The 14,578-nt window shown below is 41.4% G+C and overlaps 1 protein-coding gene across 1 annotated transcript in view; it reads right to left on the bottom strand.

Moving 5' to 3' along the window:
• Positions 1 to 2,024: 2,024 nt before the first annotated feature.
• Positions 2,025 to 14,578, bottom strand: part of LOC143031875 (uncharacterized) — a 35,203-nt gene continuing 22,649 nt past the window's right edge. Inside the window, exon 2 of the mRNA XM_076196233.1 lies at positions 2,025 to 6,236. Coding sequence (XP_076052348.1) covers positions 3,665 to 6,160 — 2,496 coding nt within the window. The 5' untranslated portion in view covers positions 6,161 to 6,236 and the 3' untranslated portion in view covers positions 2,025 to 3,664. The remainder of the gene's footprint in view (positions 6,237 to 14,578) is intronic.

The following is a 14,578-nucleotide window of genomic DNA, read 5'->3' as shown; positions in this document are numbered from 1 at the left end:
CCTGCTTCACATTCTGCATATACTAGCGAGCCCTGTAGGAGGCCGGTAGAGGGAGACGTTTAAGTAGATACAGGGGTAAGTGAAAAGATATGCAAATTTTATTACTTGGATATTTTGAAACAATGGCCGTTAGGAAGTGCAGAGTTGCATATTCTCGCTTGCCGTCTTGCATTTTGTAAACATAGGTTAGGATATCGAGAGAGTGCTGATGTGACGAAATGTATGCATCAAGCCATGTTCCGCTTGCGACATAAGTGATTACGTAAACAGTATTGCTTGAGACAGTATAACAGTCTTTCTGATTGGAGAAAAGGGTGGAGGAGAGAAATTATTGGTGCATGGAGGTAAAGTCACGCCATTAAAGGGTAGCAATTATTTGTAACGTTCATATTGGATGAATTAAATTGTGACGTCGGAGCAGACTTGAATGGTGGGATGTACAAGGATCCCAAGAGTCCCTTGGTGTAGATTGAACCAAGTGTATTTACTAAGAAGATAAGAAATAATGTCTCATTTTAATTTACCCCATCAAGAAATTTTGATAACTCGTGACCGAAGCTTTGATAGAAACATACTTAAGAGAAGGAAGAGGCATGGGGCCCACAGATGAATAACACAAGTGACTGATTGTTAGTGGCAGTGGAGCGAACACAGACAAGCTCTCAGGTTGACCCGTCATCGCACCCTGCGACCAGGACATGACGTCTACCAGTCATCCAGAAATTCTGCTGCTACTTAAGGTAGGCGTCCCCCTCTGCCTTCTCACCGAAGGTGGCCTCCCTTTTACCAGCACTGAATTCAACCGTTTCACGTAACACTAGGGTGTCCACCATATGGTCACCTCACCGAACTATCCCCAGTCCTATGGGCACGCCGAAGCCTTAGTTAAGGCCGCTAAGCACCTCATCCTAAAGACAGCGCCCACCGGCAAATATCGAGTGCGAGGAGTTCGACCGAGGCCTCGTAGAATTACGCAACACCCCGTCTCATACCGGCCGCTCCCCCTCCCAGAGCATGTACGGCCGCCCTCTCCGCACTTGCGTCCCGACCCACCCGGACTCCTTTTCGGAGGAGGATTGTGTTTCCCGCGCCGGCTCTCAAGCTGACCAGATGCAATCCCGGTACAACGAGCACGCCCGGCCCCTCCTCGAATTGAGTGTCGGCCAACCCACCCAGATTCAGGACAGGTTGTCCCTCCGTTGGGTCAAGGTCGGAGTGCTTATGGGCCGCGATAGGTCCAAAGACAAGGAAATCCACCTCCCGAGCGGGAGACTCTGGTGGCGCAACCTCCGCCTAGTGTCCCCTTGCACTCCCGACGCCGTCTGCCCCGTCGTCTTCCATCCCTCGGTGGAGGGCCCGCGGTCTTCATCATATGACTCCGTCGGTCGTCTCGGCTCGCGACTAGATGTACCCCTCGCGATGGTTCTACGAGCGTGACCACAATGCCACATAGACACGAATGACTACTTATATATGTACCTAATAGGAGTAAGAAGGAACGTAGGCGTATAGACAATCGAAAGCATGATGTCACATGCACGTAACCGCGCCTAGAGCTGCTAGGCAGAGTTCCGAACATATCTAGATGGATCGTCGGCAGAGTCTTCGTCCTGAGGTGGAACGCGCCCCTTCGGGGCCCAGGCCAACAGATACCCGTTTGTCTTCCTGCGAGCACCAGGCGCCCTCCTGTACACATAACCCAATGATTAATAAACGCCTAAGTCGCCTTAGGTGCATTTCACTCTCGCCCTTTTGCAACTACACTTGCAACAGAAAGGTTCTGCCTCAGGAGTTACGAGAGAACAAGCACATGCAATAATACTACTAGACACCACGAACAAGCTCTTCTTGGCATAATTTATTACAAACCGTTCGGCAATTTCATTATTCATCAACAATGAACAATTCATCATATGACATCCGATATTACTCTCGGAAAGACTTAATTGAAATACGAGTTGTCTCAAAGGATACAATAAACACTGCTAAATATATTACCGTAGATATATTTACAGTAACACAGATTTCAAGTAACAATGTCGTATACACCATATAAATTTCCACAATACTAAGATAAACAGAACTTTATCCGTCATGACATACATATATCTATATCCACCAGTTGCACTATTTCCTAATATTCTTGATTTTTCGTAATTACAAAACGATCCGTGCACTTCATGGAACACTTAGAGGTCAGAATGGAAAACGGAAGACAATTTTTAAAACCCCAAGGAGAGTAAATAAAGAAACATTGCCGACCATCCCCACGATATAGTTTTGCCAATTAGAATTTAGGCACACAAACGCTATTTTTCATACCTCAATCGTTTGCAATTCGAAAATAGAGCCACTTTCGGCTATCGTCAAGAATCTTCGGAGGAGTGATGTATTAGTAGCCAAACATTGCCATTCACACGTCACTGTTCAACACTGAATGTGAGAAAATTGAATTAATTATGGTCTATTGTGTACCTGCCAAATGTAACAACGGGCAAAGTAGTGGTCGGAGCCTCTTTCAATTCCCGAGTGATACAGATCGAAGGGCTATATGGATGCGGAAGGTGGACAGAACAAGGAGAAAGGGATCGTTGTGGGTACCAAGTGAACATTCTAAATTTTGCTTGGATCACTTTGAGCCCGTCTTGTGAAGGAACTGGCTTATTCTACTGAATATTCAGGAGTTGTGCGGCCTGGTATAAAGGCAGATGTGATCCCAACGACCTTCGCATCTAATCCAGCCCTAGGATCGACCCCTAAATTGACCAAGGGTCGAGGAAGTCAGGCCTTCAACAAACGCAGGCTAGAGGCGAGGCATTGCTAATTGCAATGCAGCGTTTGGCACTAAGCCAACAACACAGGACATAGCTTAGGCTATAGGCCTAGGTAGCATATGTTACGTACATTGTGAATCTCAACAGATTAATATTCATGAAATGTGCAACACCAATAATGAATCCATAGGTGGACACACGGATAACAAATCCATTTGGCATGAGCACATTATGAGGACCCATGAAAGGGTTAGGTAAGATTCATATATTCATGTCTAATGTATTTACCTGCGAGCCCATAAGCGTAGGTCATCACCCAATATATGATATCAATCTTTCGTGAGGACGTGTGAATCACTACGTGAAATTTGAAACGAATCCTTGGTGAGAAGGCTGAAAGGTTTTCTTTCCTGTATGGGCCACCACGTAAGGTCTTTTTTTTTCTGAGAAAGCTGCATCAAACAGTTCACACGTAAAAGGCTTCTCTACAGTGTGCGTCATCACGCGGTATCCGAGAGTACTCTTTCTTCAGAAAGCTGCATCTCACAGGTCACACTGGAAAGGTTTCCCTCTCATGTCGGTCATCATGTGATGCCTGAGAACAGTCTTTCCTGAGAAAGCTCCATCGCACAGGTCAAAACTGAAAGACATCTCTCCAGTGTGGGTCATCACGTGATATCTTAGAGCAGTCGTTCCTGAGATAGCTGCATCACACAGGTCATACTTGAAAGGTGTGGTTCATTAAGTGTCGTTCGAGGACCCTTTTGTTGGGAAACTGCATAACACAGTTTACACTGGAGAGGCTTCTCTCTAGTGTGGTTAACCATGTGTAGTTTGAGATGACTCTTTCCTGAGAAAGCTGCATCACACATGTCGCATTTAAAAGGCTTCTATCCAGTGTGGGTCACCAAGTGTTGTTTGAGATTACCCTTTCGTGAGAAAGCTGCATCACACAGGTCACACTTGAAAGGCTTCTCTTCAGTGTGGGTCACCAAGTGTCGTTTGAGACCACCCTTTACTCTGAAAGATGCATCACACAGGTCACACTTGAAAGGTTTCTCTCCAGTGTGAGCCATTACATGATATTTGAGACCACTCTTTTTAGAGAAAGCTGCATCACACAGGTCACACTTGAAAGGCTTCTCTCCAGTGTGGGTTACCATATGTTGTTTGAGAGAAGTCTTATTTGAGAAAGCCGCATCACACAGTTCACACTTGAAAGGTTTCTCTCCAGTGTGAGCCATTACATGATACTTGAGAGCACTCTTTCGTGTGAAAGCTGCATCGCACAGGTCACACTTGAAAGGCTTCTCTCCAGTGTGGGTTACCATATGTTGTTTGAGAGAAGTCTTATTTGAGAAAGCCGCATCACACAGGTCACATTTGAAAGGCTTCTCTCCTGTGTGGGTCATCATATGCTTTTTTAAAGAACCTTTTTGTGAGAAAGCTGCATTACACAGGTCACATTGGAAAGGCTTCTCTCCAGTGTGGGTCACCATATGTTGTTTGAGATTTTTCTTTCCTGAGAAAGTTGCATCACACAGGTCACACTTGAAAGGCTTCTCTCCAGTGTGGGTCATCATGTGATTTTTGAGAGAACTCTTCCATGAGAAAGCTGCATCACACAGGTCACACTTGAAAGGCTTCTCTCCAGTGTGGGTCATCATGTGTTGTTTGAGACTACTGCTTACGGAGAAAGCTGCAACACACAAGCTGCATTTAAAAGGCTTCTCTCCAGTGTGGGTCATCATGTGGTTTTTGAGAGAATTCTTCCATGAGAAAGCTGCATCACACAGGTCACATTTGAAAGGCTGCTCTCCAGTGTGGGTCATCATGTGGTTTTTGAGAGAACTCTTCCATGAGAAAGCTGCATCACACAGGTCACACTTGAAAGGCTTCTCTCCAGTGTGGGTCATCATGTGGTTTTTGAGAGAACCCTTCCATGAGAAAGCTGCATCACACAAGTCACACTTGAAAGGCTTCTCTCCAGTGTGGGTCATCATGTGGTTTTTGAGAGAACTCTTCCATGAGAAAGCTGCATCACACAGGTCACACTTGAAAGGCTTCTCTCCAGTGTGGGTCATCATGTGGTTTTTGAGAGAACTCTTCCATGAGAAAACTGCATCACACAGGTCACACTTGAAAGGCTTCTCTCCAGTGTGGGTCACCATATGTAGTTTGAGATAGCTCTTCAATGAGAATGCTGCATCACACAGGTCACATTTGAAAGGCTTCTCTCCAGTGTGGCTCTTCACATGTTGCTTGAGAGAGATCTTCCATGAGAAAGCTGCATCACACAGGTCACATTGGAAAGGCTTCTCTCCAGTGTGGGTCACTGCATGTTGTTTGAGATCGCTCTTTTGTGAGAAATCTGCATTACACAGGTCACATTTGAAAGGCTTCTCTCCAGTGTGGGTCATCACATGACGTTTGAGTTTACACTTTGTTGAGAAAGCTGCATCACACAGGTCACATTTGAAAGGCTTCTCTCCAGTGTGGATCATCATGTGTTTTTTTAGATTATACTTTTGTGAGAAAGCTGCATCACACAGGTCACATTGGAAAGGCTTATCTCCAGTGTGGGTCACCATGTGGTTTTTGAGAGAACCCTTCCATGAGAAAGCTGCATCACACAGGTCACACTTGAAAGGCTGCTCTCCAGTGTGGGTCACCACGTGTTGTTTGAGAGTACACTTTTGTGAGAAAGCTGCATCACACAGGTTACACTTGAAAGGCTTCTCTCCAGTGTGGGTCACCATATGTAGTTTGAGATTACTCTTCATTGAGAAAGCTGCATCACACAGGTCACACTTGAAAGGCTTCTCTCCAGTGTGGGTCACCACGTGTTGTTTGAGAGCACCCTTTTGTGAGAAAGCTGCATCACACAGGTCACACTTGAAAGGCTTCTCTCCAGTGTGGGTCATCATGTGATTTTTTAGATTACTCTTTCTTGAGAAAGCTGCATCACATAGGTCACACTTGAAAGGCTTCCCGCCAGTGTGGGTCATCACGTGATATTTGAGAACACCCTTTCTAGAGAAAGTTGCATCGCACAGGTCACACTTGAAAGGTTTCTCTCCAGTGTGAGCCAGCACATGATATTTGAGACCACTCCTTTGTGAGAAAGCTGCATCACACAGGTCACACCTGAAAGGCTTCTCTCCAGTGTGGGTCACCACGTGTTGTTTGAGAGCACCCTTTTGTGAGAAAGCTGCATCACACAGGTCACACTTGACAGGCTTCTCTCCAGTGTGGGTCATCATGTGATTTTTGAGACTAGTCTTTCCTGAGAAAGCTGCATCACACAGGTCACACTGGAAAGGTTTCTCTCCAATGTGGGCCATCATGTGATATTTAAGATGACTTATGAGATAGGTGTGCCACATGAGTTTCTCTTTGTTCCATGATGAATATGCAGAATTTATAGATACCTTTTTCAAGATGTTGATATTTACCCTCAACCTGTAAGAAAAAAATAAGTTCGACATTAACTTTTTGATTGATTGATTGATTTATGGAGTTTTTGGCTCGATGGCCAAGCGCCGGAGCCGGTAGGCCATTCAGCGCATATTTATATTTTAGTTTAAAAATGAAATAAAAATAAAATTCAAGTAAAACAATTAAAACAATAGACATTCACGAACACACTTCAACAACACACACTCACAAGCATTCACACACACAATTTTAAATTTCATAAAATAAATTTATGTCTTTTAAAAACTTTAAAACGTTCTTCACACAAGCTTCCTCCCCTAAAATTTCTTTAAAAGATATATCTGTTAAAAAATTTGCCCTGCGCTTATTAGAGAATGCAGGGCACTGAACTAAAATGTGTCTTATTGTCAAAACTACTTGGCAAGTGGGACATTGGGGGCCAGCCTTTCTGCCCCACTTGCCATTAAAAATTTATGTGTAATGTAGGAATGGCCAATTCTCAGTCTTGTCAAGACAATGCTTGACCTTCTGTCCAAAGGAGGACACTTCCAAGGGTTCACTAAGGGGTGAATTTCTTTTAATTTATAACTGCCGTCCAGCTTTGTCCATTGCTCTTGCCACTTCTTCATTGTATAACAATGAATCACTTGTTTCAAGTCCGTATGTGGGACTTTTCGGTCTGTTATATGGGTGAGCCTAGTGACGGCTTTGGCTGCAGCATCGGTTTTTTCATTTCCAGTGACACCCACATGGGACGGCACCCAGCAGAAATTTTCTTTTATCTTCTTTCTGTTGTTTATGAGAATCAGCCATTCCTGTATTTCTTGCACTACAAAATGATGGGGCAACAAATTATTTACAGAGGATAGAATGCTCATGGAATCCGTAAAAATAACAACGTTCCTACCACATGGAACAGAATTAAAAACAAACTTCAGGGCGTCGCTGACTGCCAGCAGTTCAGCAGTAAAAACAGAGCTAAAATCAGGCAACTTTCTCTTTAAAACTGTGCTATCAGTTACAACAGCACAACCAACACCGTCATGGGATTTTGATCCACCTGTATAAATAAAAATTGCATCAGCATGTACTGATAAATGTCCTAAAAATTCATTTTTTAGCTCTATAGCAGTTCTATTTTTCTTCTTTTTAAGAGGACATATTTCAGTGGGGCATCAGTTCCAAGGAGGGAATTTGGGAGGCGTGATCTCAGCAGGTTCAAGGAGGGAGTCACAAAGTGTGCAAAGATGGTGTGTGGAACAAGAAGAACAGGAGGAAATTGAAGGAGGGGTAGTGAGTGGTGGGATGAGGAAACAAAGAAGGTTGTAGAAGAGAAGAAGCAAGCTTTCACTGATTGGTTACAAAATAAGATGAGGGAGTCATATGAGAGGTACAAAGAAAAGTAAAGCACAAGGTAAAGGAGGCAAAGAGGAGAGTAGATGTGAAATGGGGAAAGGGTATAACAAAAATTTTTGAAAGTAATAAAAATATGTTTTGGAAAGAAATTAAGAGAGGAAAAGGAGACGAATCAAGTAGAGAAGAAAAGATAAAAGGTGCAGATGGTGAGATGATAATGGAAGAGAAGGCAGTTAGGGGAAGATGGGCAGAATATTTTAGGGAATTGCTAAATGTGAAGGAGGATAGGGAGGGAAAAATAGTTGCAGTGGGAAGTGCTAAGAAAATGAGAGTGATGAGTTAGGAAAATGGAGGAGAAATAAGGAAGAATGAAGTGAAGGCAGCTGTTAAGATGATGAGAGCAGGTAAGGCACCTGGTCTGGATGGATGCCATGCAGAATGTCTAAAAAAAAAGGAGGTACAGTGATAGTGGACTGGCTGGTGAGGTTATTTAATGTTTGCTGGAGAGAGGGTAGAGTGCTGGAGGACTGGAGGAGTGCCTGTATAGTTCCACTTCACAAGGGAAAAGGGGACAAGTGTGAGTGTAGTAGTTTCAGAGGGATTAGCTTGTTAAGTGTAGTTGGGAAGACTTATGGGAGGATCTTGATTGAGATGATTAGGAGAGGAACAGAGGGCATAATTGGTGAGGAACAGTGTGGATTTAGGACAGGTAGAGGTTGTGTAGATCAGATTTTTGTGGTAAGACAGATATGTGAGAAAGCTATAGGAAAGGGAAAGGATGTTTTTGGGCTTTTATGGATCTGGAAAGGGCTTATGACAGGGTATACAGGAAGGCACTGTGGGAGGTTTTGCAGATATACGGGATAGGAGGAAAGCTTCTAGGAGCTGTCAAGAGTTTTTATGAGAGTAGTAGAGCATGTGTCAGGATTAGAAATGGAGAGAGTGAATGGTTCGAGGTAAAGGTGGGACTTTGTCAGGGATGCGCTATGTCGCCCTGACTGTTCAACTTATACATGGATGGGGTGATGCGAGAGGTGAATGCAAGGGTGGTGGGTCAGGGTTTGGAGATGGTTAAAGAAAATGGAGAAAAGTGAGAGGTGAGCCAGCTGTTGTTTGCAGACAACACTGCGCTTGTAGCAGGATCAGAGGAGGGATTGAGGAAGTTGGTGACAGAGTTTGGGAGAGTGTGTGAAAGAAGAAAGCTGAAGATAAATGTGGGTAAAAGTAAGGTGATGAGATGTACAAGGAGTGAAAGTGGCAGCAGACTGGAAGTGAGCATTAAGAGAGAGAGACTGGAGGAAGTGGATAGTTTTAGATACTTGGGTGGTGCAGATGTGGCAGGGAAAGGTGGAGTGAGGGTGGAGGTAGAATGTAGATTGAGAGAAGTGAGTAAATGCCTTGGTGGATTAAAAAGTGTAATGAGGATTAGACATTTGGGAATGGATGCTAAGAGGAGACTGTATCAAGGAGTGATTGTACCAACAGCACTGTATGGGGCAGAAACATGGAACATAAGACAGGAAGAGAGGAGTTTGAATGTGTTTCAGATGAGGTGTCTGAGAAGTATTATGGAGGTTACTAGGCTGGATAGAGTGAGAAATGAGGTGAGGAGAACAGGGGTGGAAAGGGAGTTTGGAGATAGGGTTGATGAAAGAGTATTAGGATGGTTTGGACACATGGAAAGAATGCATGAAGAAAGACTAGTAAAAGAGGTATGGACGGCAGATTTGAAGGGAGTGAACATGAGGGGACGTCCTAGGATGAGATGGATGGATGGGGTGAACGGAGCTTTAGGGAAGAGGGGAATGTCTGTTGAGGAAGGACGGGAGAGGACAGAAGACAGGGGTGAATGGAGAATGGTTGTATATGGATGATGTTGTGATGCATGAGGTGGAATGGATGGGGGGATGGGGGTGAGGTAGTATGTGTGAGCAAAATTTGACGCAGCCCGAAGGGATTTCTCCCCGTCTTCTTCTCTAGATTGGGGGAACGGAGAGGGGGGTCGCCGATTTAATGAAGTGGCCTTGCTGTGGATGTGCTGTGTCTTGCGACACTGCCTCTGACCCAGGGCAGTGGACAAGGTGCAGGGATGAACCATCATCCAGGAGGTGCTAAGATAACAGGGAGGGTGGAGGGGTGTGGAGTGTATTCAGGGATGGAATGGGTGGGAATGATTTTATGCCATTTCCTTTTTTGCTACCTCCCTTGTAAGGGGGAAAAAAGCCTTGGTATATGTATGAATGTATTACACAAGAAGGAAGCTATGCTCGTGGTGACCCATCTTTGTACCTTTCAGCATCAATTTTTTTCTTAAAATCTTGAATAGTGTTTGCACACACTGTTTCTTTGTCTAATTTGTTCCAGGTATCACTCTGTGTGGGAAGCTATTTTTTCAGATCTCTTCTGTAATTATATTTTTTGAGTTTCTTTTCATGTCCTCTTGTTTTTCCATTGTCCTATTTCAGTAAATCATTCTTATCTAAGATTTCCATTCCTTTCATAATTCTTAAGATAGTTAGTAGGTCTCCTCTCCTCTTTCCCATCTTTGTTTGAAAGCTGGTAATTCTAATTTGGACAGTCTTTGCTCATATGTCATTTTGGAAAGAGTTGGTTCCAGTTTTGTTGTTGCTCTTTGTATTCTTTCTAATTTTTTTTATATTCTTTTTGGTACTGGGTGTCCAAATTGTTGCAGCATACTTGAGTTTAGGTCTTAGTGTAGTTAAAATTTATTTTTATCATCTCCTCGTCCAAATAGACAAATGCCACTTTTATTGACCTCAATAAATTGTAGGTTTCTACAACTACTTTATTAATAAGTTTGTCCGGTTTCATGTCTTGGCTGATCATCACTCCAAGGCCTTTTTCGGAGTTTACTTTTTTGACCTTTTTTTCACCAATATTATGATCTCTCACTATTATGTTATTACTTTTTCCAAATTCCATTATACTATCATTTCTTGATATTGAATTTTACTTCCCACTTTTTAGTCTATTTCCAGATCTTGTCCAAGTCTTGTTGTAATGAGTTGCAATCCTCCTCCGTTCTTTCTTTAGTATTTTTGCGTCGTCTGCAAAGATATTCATATACTACCCTACTCCTTCATCCATGTCATTGTGTGTTTAGGATTGTAATGATTTGAGGTATATTCTTGTCTCTAAATAACTGTACTTGATTAGCATATACCATCGCCTAAGTTTGGTCAATTTTTAGAAGTGCACATCTACATGATACAGCATTACAAAATAATTTATTTTGTAAATTATAATACATCAACATACGTTTTTCTTGGCAGAAATTAATAACAAAAAGTTGCTAAAACTGATTTACTAACAAAGAAAGTTGCAGCGGATGAATGTTACATCATGTTTGTTTTGATGGATGCCAAGGTTGAAGAAATTAAAGGATAATAAATCCATCTATTCTAACCTAACCTATCTTAACCTATGCTACCTAACATATGTCACCTAAGCTGTATCTAGTAATGTGGTACCTATAACTAAAGATCCATCGGGCTGTCGCATTGGATGCTGACAGCCTGATTAAGTACTTGTTTGGACTGCGTGGAGTAGAGCTGTTGCATAGCTTGAAGGAAGCCCTACTATCTTTGTAACAGCATTTATTAATGTTGACTGGATTTGGAGAACACCCGCTTCACAACGTGAAAGTCATCGTCTAACTTACATGGCATCTCGATGCTATGCTCGCAGCTTCATTCAGTACTATATTTGCTTTTAGCAAGGTTTTGTTATTGATTTCCGCCAAGAAAAACGGATACCATGTTAATGTTTTATGATTCACAAAATTATTAATTTTCTATTGCTATATGATCACAGGTGCGCAGTTCTAAAAAATTACTGATTAACCAATGCCTAGGTTTTGAATAACCTATGCACTGACAATTCTTTGCCCACCGTTTTCTATAATACCCCTGCGAAATTCCAGGCAGGACCGTTTCTAGTTCATCAGGCGCCCCAGGCAATATTTCGTTACGGCGCCCCCCCCCCCCTCCCTCCTTCCCCCGTCTGGGCTGGAAATAATAACCTAAACAGTTTCAAACACAACTAGCATCACAAGTTCCACAACAAAAACAACATACTTTATCTATTTGAATTATTCACGTAAAAAAATACTTGTCTCTCATTTATCTATATATCAATTATGGATGGCAATTTGACGCCCCCTCCCCCCCCCCCCGGCAAATGGCGCCCCAGGCGACCGCCTGTGTCGCCTTTGCCTGGAAACGGCCCTGATTCCAAGAATCGCTGCCTCATCATCTCATCCCTTGGAATATTTCTCTACTATTTGCTCCAAGTCGAAAGACATAATGAAGTTGAAAATGTTGGCTGTACTATATAAAATTTAGTGAATCCATTAAGGAACTTTTCACCCCTTTCCCCTGTACGGGAGAATGGAAGAAATACAACTGTAATATTTTGAAACAGTAACAAAATGTTGAAGATCAAACTCGGAAGCATGCTCGGTTTCACATCGATGAACGTATACCAATTTGAGCCGAAGTACAATAAATTGGTGAGTAGGAGACGGGACCCAATGAGCGATACTCCTTTCCTGTATACTGTAATTAATCAAATGCATACGAATGCAAACACTACCTTCTTTCTTTGGAGGAGTGAGGACTATAAGACACTGGGCTCCGGTACGTAAACAAAGATGGCGGAGAGTCTAGGAAAACGAGACCCGTATTTATTTAAATTAAAAAGCATATTCATCATTTATCTGTAGCTATATTGTACTGAGGAGGAATAACACAGTTAGAATAACTACTCAATGAGCACACAAAAAATGCATATTATTGAGACAGAAGCGAAAAATAACCTCTACCAAACAACGAATACATGTAGTGGTTAATTAAAATACAGTGTGCAAAATTACGAGGAAGACACAACAAGCATCTAACCACAATGGAAAATAAGTGTCAAATGCTTTTTGAACTATCTTCGCAAATTTACATTTGACAAAGAAACTGAAAAAAGTATTGCTAAGAAAATTAAAGACAATACAAAACGAAAACGACAATGCGAAATGAATATACTGTAGATGATAAATCCAAAGAGAATACAAAAGAATTCTAGTTACATTAGAGATAAAAAGGTTTATAGGAATCATATTGGTCCACTATTATCTGCTGACAGTCAACTTGAATATTCAAATGAAGGAATGTGCTATATTCTAAACAATTATTTGAGCTTAATATTCGTAAACGAAACACCTCAAAGTGAACTCCAAACTGAAACCGGTGAAAACTCTTGAGTAAACTTACTACGGTAAATATAACAAGAAAAAATTAAAAGGTGTATAGTGAAACTCAAAGTTAATAAATTACCAGGGCCTGGCGGTTGGCATCCAAGAATCCTAAAGGAAATGAAAAATGAGATTGTTGTTCCATTAGAAATTATTTTCAAGCGCAAAAAAAAAAAAAAAAAAAAAAAAAAAAAAAAGTGGCCAGCCCCCCTATTAGCCCCCCCAACTGAAATGAGCAAATTTAGAATTTAAAACACTCATTGAAATAATTTTATTAAGTGGAATTTTTAATTGCCAGGGCTAAAGATTTGTCAGCCATCAGTGCTAGCCCGACCATTAACCCCATCCCCTTCTGAAATGAGGATAATACATGTGTATTGTCATATTGCTATTAGCCCCCCCAAAAAAAAATTTGCTCAGCACCCCCCCTTAGCCTCCCCAACTATAAATTCCTGGCGCCGCCGCTGTTTTCAAGAAATCCATCATATCCGGGGATGTCCCAAGAAAATGGAAGTTAGCTAACGTTACTCCCATATTAAAAAAAGGTGACAAAAAGAAACCAAATAACTACAGGCCTATAAGTTTGACTTCAATCGTAGGAAAAAGATGGAAACTATCATCAGAGATGCTATCGAACATCTTTTAGAAAGTAATTGTTTGATAAATGATAGCCAGCATGGTTTCAGATGGAAACGTTCTTGCGTGACTAACTTACTCGAATTCTACACCACAATCAAATCGAATGATGACAAAAGAAACAATATAGATTTAATATATCTAGACTTTGCAAAAGCTTTTGATACCGTCCCACACGAAAGACTACTTACTAAATTAGCTTCACACGGAATAAGTGGTAGCCTATTAAGTTAGACTAGTAATTGGTTGAATGATTGAAAACAGAGAGTTGTTTTTAATGGAAAAACTTCTGGATGGAAAAATGTTACAAATGGAGTTCCTCGTGGTTCCGTTCTTGGGCCACTTGTATTCATAGTATATATAAATGATACAGACCACGGACTAAAATCTACTGTTTTCAAATTTGCTGATGATACAAAACTGTGCGGAATGGCAAATGATCACTTAAACCAATTACAGCAATGGTCTGAAAAGTGGCTAATGAAATTTAACACATGCACATAGGTAAAAATAACAGCAATTACGATTATTTGGAAATTCGTTAACAAAAGAGGATAGTGAAAAGGATCTCGGCGTAATTATCAGTAACGATCTCAAATCATCTAAGCAGTGTATTTCAGTCTCTGAGAAAGCAAATAAGATTCTAGGACTGATTGCGCGATCTTTTGACTTCAAATGTCCACCATTCATTAACAAGCTATATAATTTGTTAGTTTGCCCACATTACAAAGGATTACAAAGGCGGAGTATGCCGACAGTAGACCTTTTGGTCCATATCTAGGTTGGATGCGAAAAAATCATAATAATAAAATAATAAATAAAAACTATGATAATGTGAATAACAAATAAGATACATAAATAAATGCATAGGTATAGTGAAATAATAAACAAACAGGTAAATAGTAAATAATAATAAATTGACATATAACTAAAAATAAATGAAAATCAAACAGACAAATGATAACAAAACAAAAACAAATAATATAAAATAAATTATAATCATTACAGTATCTTGCTTAGGTGTTTATCTAAATGATTCTTATAGCTTCGAACTGAACTACATTGCACTACCTGTGCAGGAAGTTTATTCCATCCATTAACTACACGGTTA

Source organism: Oratosquilla oratoria, chromosome 12 (genome assembly GCF_046742065.1).
Source record: "Oratosquilla oratoria isolate Oo_2021 chromosome 12, ASM4674206v1, whole genome shotgun sequence".
Lineage (NCBI taxonomy): Eukaryota > Metazoa > Arthropoda > Malacostraca > Stomatopoda > Squillidae > Oratosquilla > Oratosquilla oratoria.
Note: the sequence above shows the minus strand (reverse complement) of the source record. Positions and strands in the feature narration are given on the sequence as shown.